At 35.4% G+C, this 23,471-nt stretch overlaps 1 protein-coding gene across 4 annotated transcripts in view; it reads right to left on the bottom strand.

The window, feature by feature from the left end:
* Window positions 1-23,471, bottom strand: part of BBS9 (Bardet-Biedl syndrome 9) — a 299,597-nt gene that overhangs the window by 135,166 nt on the left and 140,960 nt on the right. For 3 of the 4 annotated variants that reach the window (XM_053990445.1, XM_053990515.1, XM_053990680.1), the window contains exon 22: window positions 17,822-18,044. In XM_053990445.1, the coding sequence (XP_053846420.1) occupies window positions 17,822-18,044 (223 nt within the window). Of the gene's footprint in view, window positions 1-3,206; window positions 3,320-17,821; window positions 18,045-23,471 lie in introns of all 4 variants that reach the window. The other variant, XM_053990599.1, reaches the window with a different exon arrangement.

Here is a 23,471-nt window from a genome sequence, read left to right as displayed (position 1 = left end):
TTTGTTTTTTGTTTTTTTTTGTAAAAAGCAAGGTCTGCTTTTACAGTAAAAATGCTATGTCTGAAACAAAACAGCTTTTTATATAAGAAAGCACAAGATTAACTGTTCTGTTTCATTTATTTAAAAGCTGACATTGCTGCTACTGTCTAAGATAATAAAGTAAGTGACAGAGCAAGTGATGCTCTTAGTCTGCTACTTTTATGCCTTATGCTTATTTAATTCTCTGGGCTTTAAGGATCATCTTGTAGCTTGACCAGGACAAGGGCCTACTCATTTTTAAAACATACTATATTTCTAAATGTGATTGGATACCCTGAAATCTGCTTAAGTACAAAGTGAAAATTGTATGAAAAGGGGAGCCCCTACTCCCCCCCTTCCCCTCCAAATCACATTTTTCTTTCTTTGTACATCAGTACATGCTAAACTAAAGCGTACATTTTTTATTGCTTATTTTAAATAAAACAATTTAGAAATGTCTACCTCATCTTCAAGGAAAGTATACAGAGCAAGATAAAGACTAAAATATGAAATATACTATTCCAAATACAGCTAAATATATTGGCCAGATAACACAAAACTGGAGAGATCTTACGGCTTGCTTTGCCAAATCACACCAATCAAGAAAAAAAGAGAGGAAACAAGCTTAGAGGTCCTGCCATGAACCCGCTCCAGGCCAGAACCTCCATGGGGTCTCAACCTCCTTTAGGCACATCCACCTCCATGGGCTGCAGGTGGATAATCTGCTCCACCATCTACTTTCATGGGCTGCAGGGGGACAGCCTGCCTCACCATGGTGTTCACCACAGGCTCCTGTGCCTGGAGTACCTACACCACCTCCCTCTCCACTGACCTTGGCATCTGCAGAGCTGTTTTTCTCACTTCTCTCTCCAGCTGCAGTTTAACAGACTGTTTCCCCCACTTCTTAAATACACAATCCCAGAGGTGCTGCCACCATTCCTGATGGGTCTTGGCCAGCGATGGGTCGGCCCTGGAGCCGGCTGGCATTGGCTCTGTTGGACATGGGGAAAGCTTCTGGCAGCCTCTCAGAGAAGTCGCCCCTGCAGCACCCTACTACCAAAACCCAACCAAGCAATACTGAATACACCCTCTTACAGAACTAGACCAAAAGAGCATACTAGTACCCCTTTTTCTAGGCTATCAACACTACTTGGTCTGGAAAGTCAAATATTATTTGAAAGTGGGTTTTATTGCTTAAAGCCATTCTCAAAGCTAGGATTTTGCAAATTTATATGCTTTAATTTATTTGGTGGACTTCATGAAGCTACTGATTAAACACCATGCCTGCTGCTTCTCCTGTACTTCAGCAATGCAACTTTTCCTTTACTAGTTCTTTTTACAGTCCACCTCTTCTTCCTTTAAACTATCTTGCCACTGTACTGACTTACTAGCCATACTTTCTCTACTTGTACATTACTTAAAAGAAACTAACTAGGCCAAACACCTGTATCTGAGTGGCAAACCAAAGACCATCTAAAAATATGAGATCCAAAGATCATCACTGTCACTTGTTGACTTCACACCTGTGACATGTGTTATCAACTTCTTTTGACAGTTCATTAACAGCACTAGCAATCTCTTAATGCGCACAATTGTGGGATATCTGAAGTTATTCTAAATATTTTAGAGTCAAATTTACTACAAACACTATTATCAAATATTGTCCTGTTCATGTCATTAGACAGAAGAAGTATTCAATATGATAATACAATTACATCATTTTGACTGACCAGTTGGGGTTTTTTGGACTTGATATCAACTTTCACTCCAACAGCACTACAACTCCTCCAAACCTTGGTAAGATCTGAACTCCTTCATTAAAAACAGTAACTTGATGGGAGACAATTTATAAATAAACAAGACTCATCAAAAACCCCACAAAACACCACCAAAAAAAAAATCCCACTATGTAAACATCATGCTTCTTAACTTCCTTCCATTGAAAATCTGTGTTCAAATAAAGAATTTGTTGTATAGCCAAGCTTACTGTGGCATAATGATTCTCTTCAAGTAATCTTCTCTCAAGATTACTGAAGCATGCTAGGTTGTCTCAGCTCCTCTCCATAAAATAAGCTTAATGACCTCAAACACAGAATAAATAAAGGCCAAGAATACATTTCATTGGTAAAAAAAGTGTTCTCCACCCCTTTGCTTTAATTTGGTCATGTCTATAACACCAAGTGAAGCAGAGCAATGGTAGCCTGTCTTGAGAGTGTAAGACTTCACAGTGAAGATTCCATGTCCCCTCTGAACATTGTTAAAATGCTTCTTAACTCTGATCTTTTCTGAAACTATAAGTTTTGAACGTGATTTCATATCCAACAAACAGTTCCCTACAGGCCAATGTACTTTCTTCCTCATTCAAAATTTAGGAAATCAGGCCAGTATCTAGAATGCAATACACCCCTCAACATTCTGAGTATATGACAATAAATTAGAGGTTTGCAAAGCCTTGAAAAATATTATCCTAATTAATTTTAACAGATGAACTCAGGATTAACTTCAAATAAAAGATTGTATTATTGTTAGTAAGCACTACATCATTTACATTAAAATACTAGCTATACTTTGTTCATATTCAGAAAAAAAGACTTGTTAGAAATGTTAAAAAAGAAACTCCATTGGCTAAATATAGATTTTCCCTTTCCAAATGACCCAGAACTAAAAGAGAAATTGGAAAAGACATTGTCTAGATAATGATTTACCTAAATAGAGTTACTGAAATCCAGCTCCAGTTTCCGTTATATAGCCAAACAGCCTGCAGGTATAATATCTTCAGCTGGCACCAGGCTTAATGCTTTTTTATTGATCTGCCCATGGCTTAAGTGCACACATAGGATACAGATTGTTAAACAATTCTTGTTATCTATCACTGATTATGGAAATACAATACATCTTGCAGCAGCATCTGCACTTTCTCTATCATGAAATGCTACTTAAAGCAAACTGTCCATTTTATCCTGTGAGCTCTCTAACACTTGTGGGGGTTGTTTTTGGGTACCACCTAAATGGCTGAATTTGTTAAGTACCAATTACACAAAAAGCCCTCTCTGTTACAGTCCATGTTAAAAGTGAATAATTAGATACTTTGTATTTTATTTGCAACAAATGCAACATATAATTAAAACTGAAAGTAATAAGTACTTTCAGATTCTTTCTATTTCTTCTCTTCCCTAATTGATCCTTACCTTCTTCTCCTTTGAAGATTTCAACAAATTTGTGGGATTTGCTCAAGTCAGTCTTTGCAAAGGGTTTGGGACAGCTATAAATACAGCATGCTGAGTGTTTCCTATTTGGTGCTCTGTAGGAATTAATAGAAATAAATAAATTCAATTTTCATATTTTCTTTATACCTTTGCCTCTGTACTTGTCACAAAGACAAGAGTATAGCACAGCCATCATAGCATCTAAGTTACAAGGAAAAATGTGGCTTCTACAGCCCTCTAGGTTTTTTTCCTCCCAAAATGGAGTTCTGTAGTTGTGTTTTCCTTTCTACTAAGATCAAATTTGCAAAAAAGCTAAAACAAACCTTCTGTACCTTCCTTTTGTCCAAACACCAAAAGAAGACCCAACTGATGTGAATTCGGACTCTGAAGGTACTTTTAAAAGAAGTCTACTTCAGGGTTCACTCTCATGCATTCTGCTAAGTCAGGTTACCAAACACTGCGTGAATGTTAGAACAGTAACAGAGAACTGTCAAGTAAAAAGGAGAAATTCTGACTAAATTAAGTCAATGGCAAAACTCCCAGTGACTTCAATGGGGCCAGGATTTCATCCTTATCTTGTTCATCAAAGCAATTATTTCACTGTTCAGAAGGATCAGACTGCTGCACCTGCCAAGAATTTCTTAAAGCAGCCTACCACGGTGAGTCTCAATCATATCTATTCCTTTTTCATTCTACTAAGATAAATTCTTCAGCTGACAAAAATATAACATCACAAACAGCATCCACAACAAAGATCTTTCCTTCTTCTTAGAAAATGTGCCAGACATAATAAAGCTCTCCTTAGCACAACCTTACCACAGGTCTGCAAATGAATGATTATCACTCCCTTAACACCTACTCCCAACCACTGATGGTCATGCCTGCTAAAGTGGTATACCTGCATTAAATAAGAATGATTTGACCCAACAAATGAAGTGCTTTCTTGATTTGGCAAAGTGTTAAAAAAAAAAAAAACAAACTTCCTATTTTACAGTGAATCACAAAGTACACACTGGAAGGAATATCTTCTACATACCATGGACCCAAATTCAGAGTAGATTAACTGTGAGAAGTATAACTGAACACTTCTTCTATTTCTTCACAAGGTTTACAACATACACTACAACTATACTAATCAAAATGATGTCATGTATATGTAATTCAATAGCCAGAGAGAATCAACTTATCCACATGAGAATCAATTTCACACTAAGCTAAAAGAAAACTGGTTTTAATGTGCTGCAAAATGACCAAAACCAAGGCTCTTTTTGACATAGACTCCAGTATTTTTATTTGAAAATATTTGAGAAATCTGTTGTAAAATTATATAACAAGCATTTTCCCCTTGATATTAATTAAATGATGTATCCAAGCACAACTGCTTCATTTTTTCTCCTCAGACTGGGATATAATTGCAAAGTATTAATTCTGCCAATACAGTCCCTTTGTAGGGAAACATGGCAGTTGTTTACTGCCACAGGCATCATAAGAACTTGTCTTACTTTCAGAAGGACTTTTAATCACAGGAGCATAAGAAAATCCCGTCTGTAACATGTTATATGACCTCTAGATCTTAACATATTTAAATACTTCATCATATCTGGCTGGAGTCTATTTTACATTACTCCATAGAATCTTCTCCATCTCAACTCAACAACTTCCTGGTAAAATGTAACCAGACCCAGTATATCGAACATAATTTATTGCGCTAACTTTAATCTCCTGCGTAACTCCTGTCACATTGTTCCATGCTTTATTAACAACCTGATTCAAATGAGAATGTCAGTTCATAACTTCATTTAAGCATCTCTGAACAGCAACCTAATACCCCTAATGACTACTCTGGTTACAAGAAACCTGCTCCATTTTAGAGAAAATAAAACCAACTAATTCATACCTATTTAAATACATTTTAAGATTGGAAAGTCTGATCATTCAACAAGGTTTTACCCTGATTTTCCTCCACAAATCCCTATATGTAATTCAAGCATCCATTCATTTACAAGTTGGTTTCAAGAATGTCATCAGCAATTATTTTCACTTTAAAAACCCTCAGTTTTGACTGAAAAGTTTGTTTGAAAAAAGTGCTAGAAGAAACACATGCCTATCAATACTCTGATAGAGTTTTAAGATAATTACAGAAGATTTCTCAGTGCAGCCATAAAATTTAATATAGTTCAGCACCACATAACTTACATTAAAAAGATTGTTCATAATATTTATTACCTCTAGCTGCACTATTTCTATTCACCCATCCATTTGAATTGAGGCATCCTTCATCATGCATATACATCAAACCTTCTCTTTGATCTCTAATGGTAAATTTAAAAGCTGAGTAAATGTTCTTTGAAACACAGTGTGGCACAGCTGTTTATTGTTACATAGAAGACAGTAAGTCATTAAAATTGAGACTCAATTAAAACAGTGGAACATCTCCCTAATCATGTCCCAGCTTTGAAGTAATACCCTTTTTGGTGATATCTCTAATTTACAGTTAACTTGTTTTCTTAAAGTGGAGTAAGTCAAGCTTTGGTTAGGGTCAGAATTAATAAAGTACATCTATCATCAAAAGACAGAGCTCCTGGCAAAGCACCCCACTGTGGTATTTGCACTTAGAATACGCAGCAAACACCCACCAGATATGCAGCCTACCATGATAATTGCATGAAACCCACTAAGCCTGCAGTTTTTACCAGTTTGCTGAAGGCTTTTACAATCCTAAAAAAAATACTTCAGCATTACGTAGCTAAATACACATTACTCTTTTCTTAGTTCTTTGGCAATAATCTAATTAGTAGAGGGTGAGCTAAGTCTTTGCCTCAAAGTGTAACTGAATGTAGACAAAACCTTAAGGATTCAAGTTTATGAACTCTTTCCTTTTGCATCCTTGTTATCATCAGTCTTTGTGTTTCAGCCAGGACACAATTAGGAAAAAAAGAATTATTTTTTTAAAAAAATTTAAATCTGCCAGAGCCATGAAGCACCGCATATGTTTGATTTGATGACATTTTCCAGCTCAGATACCATTTCAAAGTTTTAGGGATGGGCAAGTTGAATAAACACAGGAGCAAGGGAAACATGAATTTATGGACCTTCACTTACCATGTGAACATTAGCTGAACCACTGATACAGGGCTCATTAACAGCCTTAACAGCTGACTACTCACAAAAAGCAAACAGTCCTAAACATGCTCTCATTCTTTAAAAACCCAGAAAAATTAAAAAAAAAAAAAATCTGCCAGTTTAATACTGATGATATACTGATGATACACAGCTTTGTAACAATGTCAGGCATTTAGATTCAGGAAGATGCTATCCTTTTTCTCCCTAAGAAAAATCTATCAAGACCATGGGGGTGCAATTCACAACATAGCTACTGAGGAACATTGACTGCCATCCACAATCCAAGATGCTGCCTCAAAATGGCAGTATTTTAATCCTTAGGCTGATACCCAAGGGTACGAGTGACCCTTGCTGAGGCACTGGCTGTCCTGTGCTCTCTAAAACCCAGCATGTCCAACTACATCTGCCTCCAGGTTTGGAATCCAACCACTCAGAGGCACTGAAAACTCCTCTACATCACCAGATGGAGCTGGCTGGGTAATGTCCCCTGAAGTTCAAGAGCTCTCTCTCAAATTAGTGCAGTTAACCTCAGGGAGTAATTCTTTAATTGCAGCATAGTTTTCCACTGCAGAAAAGGGAAAAAAAAAAAAAAAAAAAACCAAAAAAAAAAAAAAACCACACCACCAAAACAAAGAGAAATCATTTATTAGTACAGACATCCCTGGCTCTCTGAAACTCACAACCCAAGAAAATTTTTGCTGAAGTTATATTTAAACTGCAGTTCAAAGCTTTGTTATCATACAAGTATGCATTTTAAAAACAATCTTCTAGTACAGAGTTTGTCATGCTTAGACTAAGACCCAAGGCAATTTCAGCTTCAAATGTTAAAGCCACCCTTTTACATAAAGTTAAAAGACCTTTAAAACTAAATTTTTTTTGTTTCAAAAAAGCACTGGGAACTTTCCTGTATGCAACTCAAAACCAGCTGTACTTTGCAAGTGAAAACCTTCCAAGTGCCTGGCTCTCTGCAGATTTTTGGCAATTCTGTCTGAAAAACTGAAAAGTGGGGGCCTGAGCCAAAGCTTACTGAAGTCTGTGGAAAAACTCCCACAGATTTCATCAGGATTTGGATTAGGCTCTGAAAAAGTCTGAAGTAATTGAAAAATCAGTTCTGCATGTATAAAATATGAAATTTTCACTAGGTTTAGATTTATTGGACTTCTTTATGGTAATGTGGAAGAGCAAATACACTGTAAATGGTGTTAGTGATGTACATACAGTTTTACACTGTTAATTCACCACAGAGTTCCATAAACTTGTACATGTTACTTACATTGCCTGCATAATAGAAATCATGTAATCAATCCCATGTATACAAACACCTTCATTTTAAAGTGACCTGAATATTAAGGAAAAAATAGCATTAATACCTTTATTGTTCAAGTGGGTTTTAAAATTTTTTTTAACTGAAGACTAAACAGACCTTCAAAAGCTGCAAGACAAACTCAGTGATAACATATATAAAAAAATAATTATGGAAACAACTACCTCATTCTGGTCACACTTGCTTAGGGCAGTTTATAATGTAACAGTAGCAATTTCAGCTAAGGTGCACCTAATTTATGGCAACATAAGAGAATCAGGTTTACTCAACCTAAATGTGCCAAAAAACCAAGAATAGCAAATGTAAAATAAATGGATTATGTACCTGAAATAATGGTCACAACATCTCCTGATGTGTAAGCCGCTGCATCTCTGCTGACTGAAGGATGCTACTCCCAGTCAGAAGAAACTGAATAAGTCAATATACTAGACATATCCTGCTTCATTCTTCTGTATCATCTCTCTGCTTATAACTATTTGTAGATGGATAATTTGCCATGGTTGTACTTAAGAAAGGTAGACAACCCCTTTAATTTTTTGGTGGTCTTGTCTAGATAGGGATTGCAAAGGAAAAGTAATGTCATGCAAACTGCAGAGCTAATTATGGTCTTCAAATGGCTGCAGCTCATGCACAAATACCAGTGCACTTCATGATATAGGCTGTTCTTCAAATATCACAGGAAACAAAAGCTTAGAGGAACCAAACCTGGCAAGTGGAAATCCAAAGCCTAACTAGACATAAAAGACTGAATCTTCATTAATATCATACCTTAAATAAAATTATTATGCTACATTATTAAAGTTTGGCTTTATTTTTAAAAATTACAGAATTTGCAGCCTCTTAAAATAACTATCCAGGTTTTAGCTTTACTTTTTTTTTTACCTGCTATTATTGAATCTTCTGAAATGGAAGGTCAGAGACTGTACACTTTTCTCCATTAGCAATACTTTTTCCATAGTTTTGAACAATTACCTTATTAATGCAGATTTTAGAAGTTTATTTTTGCTTGTGGTCTCTAAATGTTTCAAACAACATAGAAAATAAAGTCCAGTGACAAGCAGGATCATTAGGGGAAATTTTCTCAACGGACAATTATTTTCACCAAAAGCTTACCTCAACATTATGAATCATTTGTGACCACTTATACCTAAGTAGGACATATTAAAATTTAATTTCAATGCAAAGAGCCAGCAATAGAATCGTGCACACCAAGGCACTAATGTGTTGATCCAAACTGTACTTAGTCGAGGCAAGTTGGAATTGCAATACTGCCAACTAAATTTCATAGTACCACAAATGAATGAATCTCAAATCTCAAGAGGGATTTCTTTTTTATTCATTATGCATGACATTTTCCTCTTTAAATTATTCATTTTTTTAAAAAATGTTATTGCTTTAGCCTTCTTAACCTTTGTACTCCTTTCCCCTGTGGTTTTTGCCAGCTGTAATATCAATTGAAGAGGGGAGATGTTCTAAACAACATAATAAAAACCTTTTCACAACCCTACAAAAAAATGTGTCTTGTTACTCTTCCATCTTATTTTCCCCTTTTCACAACACTGGAACTTGGATTGCCCTAAGGGGAAAAAAAAAGCTTCTATTTTCTATCAGTGTTTTCATTTCAATTAAAAAAAAATATTCAAATGCTTTACCATTATTTATATAATCCCTGAAAATTAACCACTAGGGGAAATATCATTTCAGTCCTGCAGGGTGATGAAAGTTGACCAAGTGAATTAAAATTAAAGACCACCTCAGACATTGTTCCCTACTTTCTTCCCATGTCTGACATTCAGAGTTCCTGTTTTCAGTGTACTCACCTGAACCAAGCCAAATGATGTAAGAACAGGCTGCAATGTGTTGTTAGGTTCACCACAATGTCTTAATCTGTGTTTTAACAGTAAAACACCTAAAAAAAGGTGCACATAGGAGGTATGACAAGACTGCAAGGCATATTTGAACTCTGTTTAATACAGAGTATTACAGTATAACCTTGGGAACATCACTTATCTCCTGCATAGTTCAATTTTCCTTTCCACATAAATAAATGACCAGAATTACTAAAACAATAGAAATAAAAGTTTTAAAGAGCTAAGGAAGTTACAATGGAAAGAAAATACAAAGAGTAAAGATCCACATCAGAGAGCCAAGCAATTAAGTTTCTGGCTCTACTAAACTGTTCTTAAGCTTTTCTTAAGGTACCACAAAAACTTGTTGCTATAAGCTCTCCCAAAATTCTCCCTAATGACTTGCTACTCCCCTTCCTTTTCACTAAATCAGCTTTATGGGACAAGGGGCATATTTTAGTCTCAAAAATAGAACCCAAACAATTAGTTTAAAATGCTTGATATATTACTATTCACTTATTTCTAGGCTTTTATATCAAGGTAGAACTGTCCATTGTGAACAGCTGATAATTTTCTGAAGAAATATTTCCAACACAAAGAACTAGAAGTCAAATTAAAGCTGCAGCATTGTGTCATGTTCCATTATATACTATAGCATGTCTCATTGTTAGCTCACCCAACACAATTTAACGGGAGCGCATGACAATGTTAAGGGCTGCAAGAGTTAGAGGAGTTTCTTTGCTCTTATCATTCTTATGTGATTATCATTGCAATTAGATGGAGAGAAGAAAGTTATGTTTAAACTGGCAGAACAGTTCAGCCATGCAGAGCTGCACAAATTGGACACAGAAATACACAATGATTGCACTGTTTATGGATTTAGTCTCTGTTACGCCTTTGTCAAACCTTGTAAAAATCTCCTTGCCTGACAGATCCAGACTGGTACCACAGGACTTTCCCCGCAGTTACTGCTTTGGGGGCCCCAGATTGACAGCTGACCAGGAAAAGGTCTTCCTACCCTTTTGTTGTCACCTCTCCCTGTTGGACTAATTTACTCCCTTGGGTGGCTAGTGATGGGAGTACTTGCTCCAGCTATCACAGTGAAGGGACTGTGCATGGAGTTTCATGGACATCAAAGGGCACAGGATGGAGAAGGAAACCAGTGAAGCCAAATGTAGAGAGAAGAAATACAGAAAACAATTGTGGAAAACCAGAGGGGGAAAAAATATGAATCAGAGCCATACTGGAAACCTTACTAGAAGGAAGAACTAAAAGGAGAAGACAGTACATATTTTACCAAATGTATGTTTACCTTAAGGCAGTATGAAAAATTTGAGAATTTCAAAAAGACTTCTACAGTGATGATAGATCTTTTTTGTTTCAGTACAAGTAGTACACAACTTTTCAACCTGCAAATATATATTAACTTTCAAAACAGGTAAATACAAGTTTTGAGCACTTAAGAAAATGAAAAATAATGAATGCAATACTTCAGCAATACATAGCTATACTTCATACACATATATTAAATAAATATAGCCAGCAAATATAAAAAATCTTACTGTCTTTCTTACCTGAAAAAATCTTACTGTCTTTCTATTTAAATGAGTTCAGTTTTATGTTCTACATTAAAACAATAATTTTTCACTGACTGTAAACAACCCACTTCCCAGGGAAATCCATGAAGTTATTTAATTGATCAACCTGTATCATCTTAAAGAAGTTAGAAAAGATGAGTTAGAGTTTGCCTTACAACAGTTAAAGTCACTTAATGTCAATTTCGTATTTAAGGGCCTGTGCCAAGAAATCTGTAGGAATTAATTGACACATTATAATGTGCTTTGGGTAGTAAAAGCCTCCAGAGACATTTAAGAAAAAAGTCCTTAGCAAAGTGATTTTCTATGAGAAATAAGCACTATTACTAAGGTTTAGATTTCCCAAATTCAAAGACATTTACCAATGTCCTTTAGACACTTTTGTAAATGCTACTTGAACAGAAGCAGGTAGGGAAGAGTGGAAACAGATGAGGTACTATGATAAAGATGGGTAAAATGCTGAATCTAATTTGGTCAATGACCACCAGTTTCATCAGTCAGTGCTGAACACTGCTCAGGTCTACAAAATCCTTTCAAGTACTTTCAACAACCTTTGTGAATACTCTTCCTTACATAGATTTAATAAGCAGTCCTAAAAATCTTTATGAATACCCAATATATTAAAACTAAAATAAGAAGAAAAAATCTAAAAACGTTATTTTAAGGGTTACTAAAAGAAAAACAAAAAAGTAGTTCAATATTTTATTCCTACAGAAAATATATGGAAAATAGCTTAAGTGAGACTCATACTTCATTATGGACTATAGTCTGCTGCAGAAATAAACAGCACTGGACTTGTGTCGGATCAGTGAGAAACAACCTATATTTTTATACACTTCTTTGCATCATCATGAGAGGCTACACAAAACTGACAATGTGTCATGGTCTCAAGCTCACAATACTTAAGTTACAGGAAAAGATCTCAAGCTGTGCTCTGCCAGCCTCGCATGATTTTTAGAAGTATCTGCTGGTGGTTCAAAAGCATTGTGTGGGCCTCAGGGCCAACTTCTGTAACTGTGCCTTCAGCCTACTTGAAATTCAAACTACATGATTCTAACTTCTCCAGGGGGAAAAAAAAGTTAAAGTTACTGTAATTGCTACCAAGATAACATTACAAACACAGACTGGAACCTGTGCGAGTACAAATGGAAGCCACTACATTTTTCATGACATTCTAAATTTAAGTCTATTAAAGTTGGAGAACTTGACTTATACTGCACATTCCCTTCCACTAATGACCATTGAAGAATTCATAATTAAGGGTGTAAGAGAGGAATTTACAACTATAAAAATCCTATTTTTTCAGATCAAGCTATTACTATTCTTCCTGCAGATACACTCAGTGTATTAAGAACTTGCAGCAATGTTTATGTCTAATTCTCATATATAAATTAATATTACTCTCCCAGGATCTCAAATCCACATGTTTTTCCAATTAGTACTAACATTCTCCCCAAGTTTAATAGCATGTAAACAGAGAGTTCCTTAAGGAATATGACACATTCAGTTTCATCCCAGTTCTCCAGTGAAGAAAACAGCTTTCAAAGGGGCAGTACTCACTCATAAATACCACCACAAGATTTTGAAAACAGGTTTTTATAAGCTTATGCAAGGAAAAGAAACCCTAGAAAAATCTGTCTTCTAAAGTATGAATATAGATTCTGGGTGCATACATATACTTAATGTGGTAAAGAACAATGCCTTTTGCATTTACCCATTCATAATCTAAATGGTAGAACCATTATTATACAAAATAAAACTATAATCAACTTGATAAATTAAAAAACTATGAAAACAAAGTATCTAGTCAAGTAAACACTACTATGCTGATTCTGTATAAATACAGAATGGGAAACATCTGTTAGGGAACAAATTTGTAGAAAAGGGTCTTGAAATTAAGATAGGGCAGAGTACAGTACAATATACTTCCTGCACAGGCTAAAGGAAAAGTATTCCATTTCAGAAAACAAAGAGTAAGGCTGAAAATCATTCATAGAAAGAATGCTAGCATTTTGTCACAATTAGTATTAAAGAACAGTTACTGGAGGAATGCACTAAAAACATTCCAAAGTTTTAAATAATTAAAGAATATCACTAACTGCCAGCTCCACTTTCAATAGTCACAATAAAACACACTGATTTGCAGGAAAAACCATGCATATCAAACATTAAGAAAACCTTCCAACAAGGACACTAAGTTACTATAACAGCTGTCAAGATACCATTCAAGGTGTTTATGAGTTCAGATAAACTTTGTCATTGATGTTTTGAATCCCTTAACCCCATTGGAACACAAAGGGAAAAAACAGATGGGCATTCATCTCGCCTTCTAGCTCTAACTTTATATAACTTTCAAATATTACACTTACACAAAACTATTTATAAGTCCTATTTCCTGGATGCAAAATATTCCTCCTTTTCCTTATAATTTCAGTTCTAAGGATTCGGCCATCTGGGAAGATGACAGTCTTTGGCATTCCATAGATTTCTGTGATGGAGATCAGTTACTGACTTTCTGGTTAAATATTTTTTCTACTGCTCCAGTTATACTTAACTATGTGAGTAAATCATGCTAAAACTCAGTACAATGATCTCCTAATGAAGCCAAGAGATAAAAATTACTGAAGTCGAGTTAAAAAAACAAAGCAGAAGAAAAAAGATGGTCTAAACAAAACTAAAGTCCTTATTTAAATTTAAAAATTCTTGCTTGAACAAAGCCTTGAACTGATAGAGGCACTATTTTCACATCACATCAGGAACTATTATAGGACAAGCAGGACAGCATTCTAGTCAAATATTAAACAAACTTCCCAAAATATGGGTGAAGCAATATTGGAAACAGACCTTCAATCAGACTGACATCTAAACAAGTCTTCAAACACCCACACTTAATACTCATCAAGGTTTTAAAAGCAATCCTGCACAACACAGATATTATGAGACCATTAAAAGCTACAGAATTAACTCACTGCAGGTCATCAGGATTTATGCTATAAATTCTCACACCCATTAAACTCAATACATGACAATGTGGGTGGTCTACAGCACCTTTCCAAGCACTTCCCTGGCACTGACCCACACTTTGGGTTGGCACCACGCCCTTAACCTCTCACCATTCGTCTCATCCAGCCGTTTATGCACTGCCAAAGGCAACACAGTACATGATATAGCCTGATGTGGTTTACAGCTATAATCATATTTAGCCAATGATTCTGATTAAATTTTAATCACCTATATAAGAACATCTTACATACTGGAAAACTATCATGTCCCCCCTGAAATTTCTCTTTATTTTTCCCTCAGAAGAAACAAAACTGAACTCTATTCAATTCGTCTAGGTTTTCCTTAAATTGTGCTCCCCTGTGAATCCTACCCATGCAGAATAGAAAGAAATAATCATATCTCCTCATTAAAAGTCATATGACTACAACCCAAAGTTGGAATTCACCTTTAGTGGAAACATATTGCTGTCTTTTATTCAGCTGATGGTCCAAAATAACCCCATGAGCCTATTCTATGGCAATAGTGCTTATGGAATTATTTCTCAAATTTTAGTTTGTCAGATTGTTACTTGCTAGAGTCCTTGGCACTTGCTTCAACTGAAAATCATCTTAATAACTTTAGATCCTCCTCTAATTTATCAAGATCAGCATTACTGCTCTCTCAATATGCCTCAAACTACTGCAAGCTTGTTGCAAAGCCACAATTTTAACACTCATGCTCACATTCCATCACTGAAGCTATTAAAATAGTGAACAAAGCCAGACCCAGAAGAGACCATGGTCTACCTCTAACATATACTTTTGGATTAATGACAAATATTGACAACTACTTTTGAAGGCATCTTTCAAATAGTAGCACACTTCAAGATAATCATCAGCTTTTCAATGCGGCTTCAGGCAATTTCTCTAGATTTCAGGGTACATCATCTTGAATGTATTAAATATAACTTCTAGAAATTGAGCTTCCTGCTACAGTGCTGCAATACTAGAAGGGTCCTAAGCACTTCTAAAAAATTTTTAAAAGTTGGTCGCTATGGAAAAAGAGGTTTTAGTCATTAAGAAAAAGAATGGGCTTAAGAAAAAGTGGCATTGAACAAAATCCTCTAGCTAATGCTGGTTACCCTATTGAATAATTATGGGACCATCTTTGACTTGGCTTGGAACTTAAACATTCTGAAGAACTTTCCCCTACATTACCATCCAGCGCCATAAATCCTCAGATACAAATACAATTCTCAGTCTCCCTCTGCACATATGGTTCTACCTCATTCTCTTCTACCTATTCCAGTTCTCTCCTTTAAGGGCTGGGAAAAGGAGTTCCTCTATTTTCTAGGCATTATCAAAGAGCTCTTGACTCAACAGCATAGGTATTTTCTATACTGCTTTCCCTTTTCTAATCATTCTAATTTCTTCCATGTGTAGACACAACAGGTGCTTTTAGATGGACTTACTCTGTGAGTCAAATTTTTTGATTATCCCCACTAACAGCTCTGTTTTCATATTGAGGAGTGGACTTGAACATAGGAATTAATTTCTTTTAGGTAAATCTAACCAGGCAGATGAATCCCAGAAATGTACCTAGAGCACTCCAACTGCTAATGAAGAACCAGTACAGGCACAGAGCTAGTTCTGAAACACAGACAAGATACAAGTCATGCTGCCAGCCTCAACTCCTTCTGCCTGCAGATCTGCTTCTAACAGACCACATTATTTGCCAAGGCAGAGATGGTCAGAGAAAACCTGAAGAGGTGACAAGACAAACATGTTTAAAAAGTGTCACTAAAACCTTTATTCTCAAAAAGAAGTTCCAAGTTTTCTCAGTCCATTCAAAGACAAACACACAGAGTTTCAAATCACACAGCATATCCTGCTGGAGGGTAACTACTTAAACACTATGCTATACTGAGCATTTGACAGAACTATTTCTCTCTAATGAGCTTCTCATTAATTAAGATAACATTTTTTTAATTTCGACCTCTTTCAAAAATTATATTCTTTCAACAGTTAATGAGTAAATGCAAAGTCTATCAAGAGTGATATTTCTTCTAATTGGTTTATAATATTTAGAAATTTTACTCTTTTCCTAACAAAATCATAATCTAATTCCTTGAACTCAATAACACTAGTAACTGAATCAGAAGAAGTGAATTTCCATATTAAATCAATTCACCTCATTAGTTGAGATGGAAAAAGTTGAACTGCAGCTATTCACACCTTTTCAATATTCTTAAGAGGAAAAACAATGGTCATATAATCAAAGTTCAACAAATTAAATGCCCTTCACATATATTTTAGTCTTGCAAAGAAATTCTAACAGAAATTTGTAAAGCAAATATGACACTTATTCTGCCTCACTTCCTTACTTCACATGATTATGAATCTGGTTCCAGATATGGCAACAGTTTAACACTAAAATAAATTAATATACGTTTGTAGAATTTCTACCACTGCACAGTCTGCAGCTGTTTTACTGTGGCACATGCAACGGAGAGCTGCTCATAACAAGGAATTTTGAGCTGCTGAAACATTGTGCAGACCATTCATATTATAGTAAACAAGAATTTCATTATTCTTCAAAATGCAAGAAAGCAAAATACTGATAACCAAGATACTTCCCTAACACAACTCCAATCCTTATCAAAAACAATATCCATGAAGCCAACAAAATAAACTCCCAATTTTAAGCATGATGTATATATAAAATACAAACTTTTCCTTACAGATTTGAAGACTGCTGTAGGAGAAGGAAGGCATTGACATCAAAGACTGTAGTGATATTACGGTTTAGGAGATTATGAAGCTGCACAGCCAACCCAGATTTAGAGCAGAAAGATGGGAAAAAAATACCTGTTTCCAAGTCACCAAGAGTATCTGATGTTTACAAAGAGTCTATCAATCTCACTGGAGGAAAACAGCAGGAAGAAAATGTCTTGCAACAGTACAAAGATGCTAAACTTCAGACGCTACAGAAAAAGTAAAACTTTGCTCCCACTATAACTAAAAAGTAGTAGTACAGAAAAGAAAATAAAAAGTTAAATAAATTTAAATAAAAAGTTAAAACATTAATAAAATTTCCTTTAAAAATAGTAATTCCATGACATCCATGTAAATCATTGTGCACTGTGAAATCTTGCCCACATTCTTATTCTATATGAGAAATATTACTCAACACATACTCAAATTAGTTTCATCTTCAATTTCATGCTTTCTGTGAGATATCACCCAGTCAACTACTACTTTCTAAAGTTGCAGGTTTTTTTTAGTGTTATCACTACTTCATGATTTATCATATAGATATGCCATAAAGCCACTAATACAAATATATTCATTTCTTTATCAAGAAAACAGAATTCCTCCTTTTTCCATCATTAGAAACATACACATGCACACATTCAATTGAAAAGTGCAAAGAAATAAGTATACGAATTTTCAGCATAACAATGACCATCTGTTTCATTTGCTGCATTACTGTGCATATTGTGCAAGAGCAACAATAAGTGTTGAATAAAATGAGAAAACCTCAGACCTGAAATTATCTTATTATCTAAGTCATTCTACTTGTCAGCAACACCAACAGTGTTTGATTTCCGCAATCAATGAAAAACAAACTGCAAATAAACAAGAAAGTAAAATGTGCAAATTTTTTTGTTTTAATATGCAAATAAATATTTTGGATTCTGAACATTCATGAAATTCATGTCTTTACCTGGCATGACAGCAGCTTGCTGAGTGGCCAAGTCTGTACTTAATGAAAGGCGACCACCTTTGGCCAATCTATCACAGAAGAGGGTGATGTTCTTCTTCAGTCTGCTGGTATCTTTGGGCATGGACAACTGGCTGCTGAGAGTCAGGGCCTGCTCCTTGGAGCTCTTTGACAAACAAGTTCTTAACAAGTAAGAGACCGCAGCATCCACAGTTTCTTCCCAACCCTGCATTAGAGAAAAAGAAATTAAATAAAATTAGGTGAAGTGCAATATGATATAGCATATTAAAAATAAGGTGATAAATCATGGATTGAGAATTTTCAATCTATACTGATATATAAAATATAGTTTGGGGGTTAATGGGTGTCATGAACATCCAACTTCAACTTGTAGAAGCAAAAGTTGAAAAAACATACTTATTCCAGTATTGAGGTCAACAGAGAAATCTAATTTCATTAATAACAATGTATGGACAGTATGTGATAGAACAGCTAAATTCAGTCATTGCATTAATAACTGAAAACTAGAAGTTCCTGGTTGTGACATTTAAAATTAAGGACAGAATGAAGAAGTAAATAAAAGTATAATATGTAGTGTATAATATTATGATGATGATATGTCAAGGCCAGGAAAATAATAATGGAATCACAGATTCTCATAACAATAGTAGAGGACATCATGACTGCAACACAAAGCTACAGATATTCAGTACCCATTTGTCAGATCAATTAACCTTAAGTTATGAGCACATATGTGTCAGTGCTGTGATGAGCAGGGAGTTTGATTTCAGCACTGTCAAGCTGTAAATATTTATGAAAAGACCAGCTTAGTAATCACTTTCAGTTAAAACAAACAAATTACACTCAGTAAAAGCAAGTAAGTTTCTTTTCAATAAGCACCTTGAATAGCACATTTAAAACTTAGCTTTGAGTCTGTAACCTGTACTGTGGTTTCACACAAATAAATCAAAGGCATTCCTTTAAGTAAGAATTCTGGATAGAAGTCCTACTATTTGTGACAAGGTTATTAGGTTAATGCATAAAATCTAATATATGACATCTATCTCATTTTTTGCAGTATGACATGCAGATTGACTCCTCTTGATGTATTCTGGAATCTTAAATTACATTCTGATGAGCTATGTGATTAATCCACAGCATCTATAATTAATGAATTGCAAAATAGTCACAAAGCTTTCTCATGTCTTTTCATTACAATCTTACAGAGCTTGGATAGAGTTAGAAACTAATATAAAGGGCTTTGTGGTCTGCTAACTTCATGACTCACATTATCTCTTAGTATTCAGCCACCTGTAAGAAAGTTCTATGTATGTACCTACATGAACGGGAAAGTGTATTTAACCACTGCACTGTAGTATTAGTGTCTGCTCTCTCAATGCTCCTGATTGGCTGCCACTTATTTTGGCAAGTTTAGTGACTTTAGAAGTTCTGACATGACAATCTGGAATCACTCAGCTCTACTTGCTGCTAAACTAGCAGAAGGTAACACCAAGCTTGCTCTTTATGAGGTGAGTACTCAGAAAAGAAAACTCAGGTATCCAGCTGTAGTTAATACAAACCCAGAATATGCTAGTTTTTAAGCTCTTTCTCATTATGCGTTCTGCTTGATTGAAAACACTCAGCTGAACAGCAAAATTGCCTACATATACACATTTCCATGACTCACTAAGAGCAATGTTTGAAAGAATGACAATATCAACCCTGCTATAGCCCACTGAGCAAATACGGTTTATGGATTTCTTCAATTAAATACATCATGGCTTTTATGAAGGACACTACTTTTATCACAGAAAATCAAAGACCACCTTCCTGATCTTGTTAAATTCCTAAGAACAGATCTAGGGCTGATGCTTACTAGTGGTCAGTTACACCAGTGAGACCACACAGTCATATGCACTTCATCCTTGTCCAAACATTCTCTATACTGAGTGTCCTGGAAATGTGATGTGTGTGTATAACATATTTACATTTTGTAGAGGAACAGGATCACCTAGTGAGGTTTTCTTAGTCAGCATTTGCCTTTCTGACTTCAGAAAAACATTAACCTATATTATTATCTGGATTTTCCCCCCCCATAAAAAAATCCATAAACTAGAACAAAAACTACATAAATCAGAAAAGCCATGCCAATTAATCAATCAATGCTGTAGTAGCTTAACGTTTTTCAAATATTCTAGAAAGAGTCTGTTAGAATGCAATGCATCCACTGACCTGTGATGGTGACAGGAAATCATCCATTCTGCAGCCAATTTAAAGAGGTTAATGAGCTGGTAAATGCTCTCTACGTTCCCACATACTGGGCAATGAAACTTAATATGTACAAAGCACCAAAAACAGCCAAGCCAGCCACTCCTAATTATACTACAAATAATGAAAAATAAGAACAACATAAACATAAGAATCTTGAGTTTCACTAAAAGACAAAGAAACACATGATTAACTGTTGTCAGCATACAGTAGCTCAGAAGCTGGCCAATATGTCTCTCCAAATAAGTTGTAAAAATGCAGGCAAAAGCATTTAAATAAAAGCACTGAGTTACAAGCTAACAAAAGTCAGGAAATTAAAAGTGGCTAGTATTCTGTCCTTGGCTCACACAGGTATGTTTTACTTTATACCACAGACTTAACATTTTCCAACCCTTGTTCTTGTATTTCATTTCCATGTAAAACTGGTTTCTCAGTAGACCATAAAACTATCTTCTCCAATTCAAGGTCTGTTGACCTTGTAAGTCCAGTCAAATCCAAAGCAGCCTTTATGATTAATGAAAGAGTATGCAAAAGCTACCTCTAAATGAAAAAAAAAAACTTGTTGGAAAACTGCTCAGGTGATTTTGTACAAGTAAGAATTAATGGCTGCAAATAAGACTGCATTTGTCAGCAATAGGGGAGAATTGAAGGAACAAGAAAAATTCTTCACATGTTAAAAAAGCTGAGAGATGTTTGAAAATGAAAGTATTCTCATCTATAGCCCACACTGCAGAATGTTTCTACTACCACAAATCAAGTACACTGCAGGAGTCTGAAGACCAAATGCAGACTTGTGCATTATATTAGTGTACACATGTACTTATTATATTGGTACACATCATTCATGTTCTGTACAAATTGCCACAAAGGATCCTCAGATGACATGGCATATCTGAGTGTGACCGTAATTATACATTCAATCTCATTTTGGCATAAGGCTTCATCCAGAGTACCTTGTTTGTAGCCTGACACTTGGCTGCAAGATTCCACTCCCCAAGAGTTTAGCTGGTCAAAACCAAGGTCAGCTAGACATAGATAGGGGCAGGATCTGAGAGAGGGATTTCCATACTGTTGTTGTTAAGATACACAGAGGACATATATGTAGGGAGAAGTCTGAGATAGGACCTGTTGTCAGATTTGGCAGGTTTACTCCTGTAAGCCTATGGTGTACCTTCTCAACACATTTATACAGGTAGTAAATTTCAGAGATCTACAAATGAATACTATATGTCTTAAGTACAAATAAATCATTCTAATAGCATATCAGTCAAACTTGAACAAGAGTCCTAAGTTGTGTGCATAAGCTAGACAAGTATTTGATTGTGTACCTTTCACTTTAAAAGCCTTTATCTTTATTAATAATATTCCTAAGGCAACAGCCATTTTCTAAGCTGCCTATGATGTAACTTATCCTGGAGTGACAACCAAGGCAGTTCTGAAAGAATTCAAACGCAATGTGAAATATACTGCATAAACTATGCAAAATTGGTGCCAGCCAAATTATGGGAATTCTTACAGCTGCTCACTCAAGAATTCGCCTGGCTATATCTTATTTCTTTATTTTAGACACAACAGTGATATCATCAGTTTTCAAAAATGCTAGAATACTTGAAAGTTCACAGTATTAATTACAATCTTGGCATTTATGCTTATCTCAACCACCAGAGAAGAGGTTTCTATATCTGAAAGCATTGTATATGCTAATTCACAAGAAACACCAGCCATGTGCCTCTCAGCACTCTGCTTTTACAGCAATTAAAAAAAAAAAAATCTTATTGTTATATATACAAACCAGAAATCCATTAATCCATGGCTACTGACCTCGTAGTATCCAACATAGGCACAGACCATCAGTAAATTTGGCCAGGATTTTACTGTGGTACCAGTCTTCTGAACTCATATTCTTCAAGCATATTCTGTATTTCTAACTGATCTATTTGTCTCAAAGAGGAGATAACAGCCACAGAAGCCATAAACTAGGCATGCAATATCTGCTTGTGCTGTCAGAAATGGAAATGACAAACCTTTGTGAGTGTCCCTGAAAAATTACAGCTAAAAAAGCCCTTAGCAGACCTTTTGAAAAGAATCAGAATAAAAGAAAAGAAAAAGGCAAACCAATAGACACATCTATTTAGCACTCAGAAAAAAATGGACCAATATAGTTCTGAAGTCTTAATGTATTACATCTGAACAGTATCAAGAGACAATATATTTCTCAAGAAAAGGTTTTCTAAGAAAGAAAATATTCTTGGTTGAAGAATTATTCTTTAACAATGTAAAGCCAGTCTTATTTAACATAATGCATTAGAAACACCAGTCACAGATTATCTGGAATCTTCTACAATTCACTTTTGCATTAAAAAAAAAAAAAAAAAACAGAAAAACCAAAGCAAAAGCACCTCCACACATATAAATAACATAAACCTACCAGTGGGATAAACTAAAAAACAGGGAACTGGCAAAATCCTACAGACTAGTGGAATTTAGGTGTGATGAAAATCCAGACAAATGACTCAAGCTTAAATACATCCCAAATCTATTAAGTGCCTAAGAAGGACATTTGTATTGCACAATGGAAAAATCACAGTTGAAGTTCTTACATTATACCTGCTCTCTCTGCTCATATCTTTCTTTAAATCATTTATGATGCATATTGTCCATCATATTAACTGATTTGATTTTGACTCCTACTGCCATTTAAAGAAATTCAGTTCTTATAGAAATTCACAGATTGACAAAAACAATATCAAAGCAAGGATATACTTGAACATCCCAGACAAAGTAAGAGACAGAACAACAAAAAAAAAAAGGAAGAAAATGAGTACGATATGCAGTTCTAGAAAAATAGTTCAAAACCATATATGAATCAATTTCACTTTAAATTATGGAAACCATTTTTATTTGTGAGATGATACTCTGAAATCAACCTGTCTCAGCATATGTCACAGTGTATGTCGCAGTGGAGACGGCCGCAATACACAGAGCACCACCATACCATTTCAGAAGGTTTTAAGCCTTCACCCAAACAGAGTAACACCATAGCACATCAGAAGGCTTCAGGCATCTGCCCATACAGAGTAACATCATTCCACTTCAGAAGGCTGCAAGCAGCTGCTCTTTCTTGTTCTTCAGCAGAACCTTTTATACCCCTCATGGTTCATGCATTGCACCTGTGTGCCTTCTGTATCCTTTTGTGATTGGTGAGTGCACCTCAGCACTCCATGTCTCATTGCTTTCAATGCTGGTCAGCTGTCCCGCACAGATGTAGCCCACTGGGGATGAGGCTCAGCCACAGCCCCACTCCCAGTTACCACTGTACTTACAACAACCTACTCTGAAGGGCTTTAGGGACATTTAAATCTTATTAAGGGTTTGGACTTAGCAA

Source organism: Vidua macroura, chromosome 1 (genome assembly GCF_024509145.1).
Source record: "Vidua macroura isolate BioBank_ID:100142 chromosome 1, ASM2450914v1, whole genome shotgun sequence".
In the NCBI taxonomy this organism is placed as follows: domain Eukaryota; kingdom Metazoa; phylum Chordata; class Aves; order Passeriformes; family Viduidae; genus Vidua; species Vidua macroura.
This window is presented reverse-complemented; position numbering and strand designations above follow the sequence as displayed.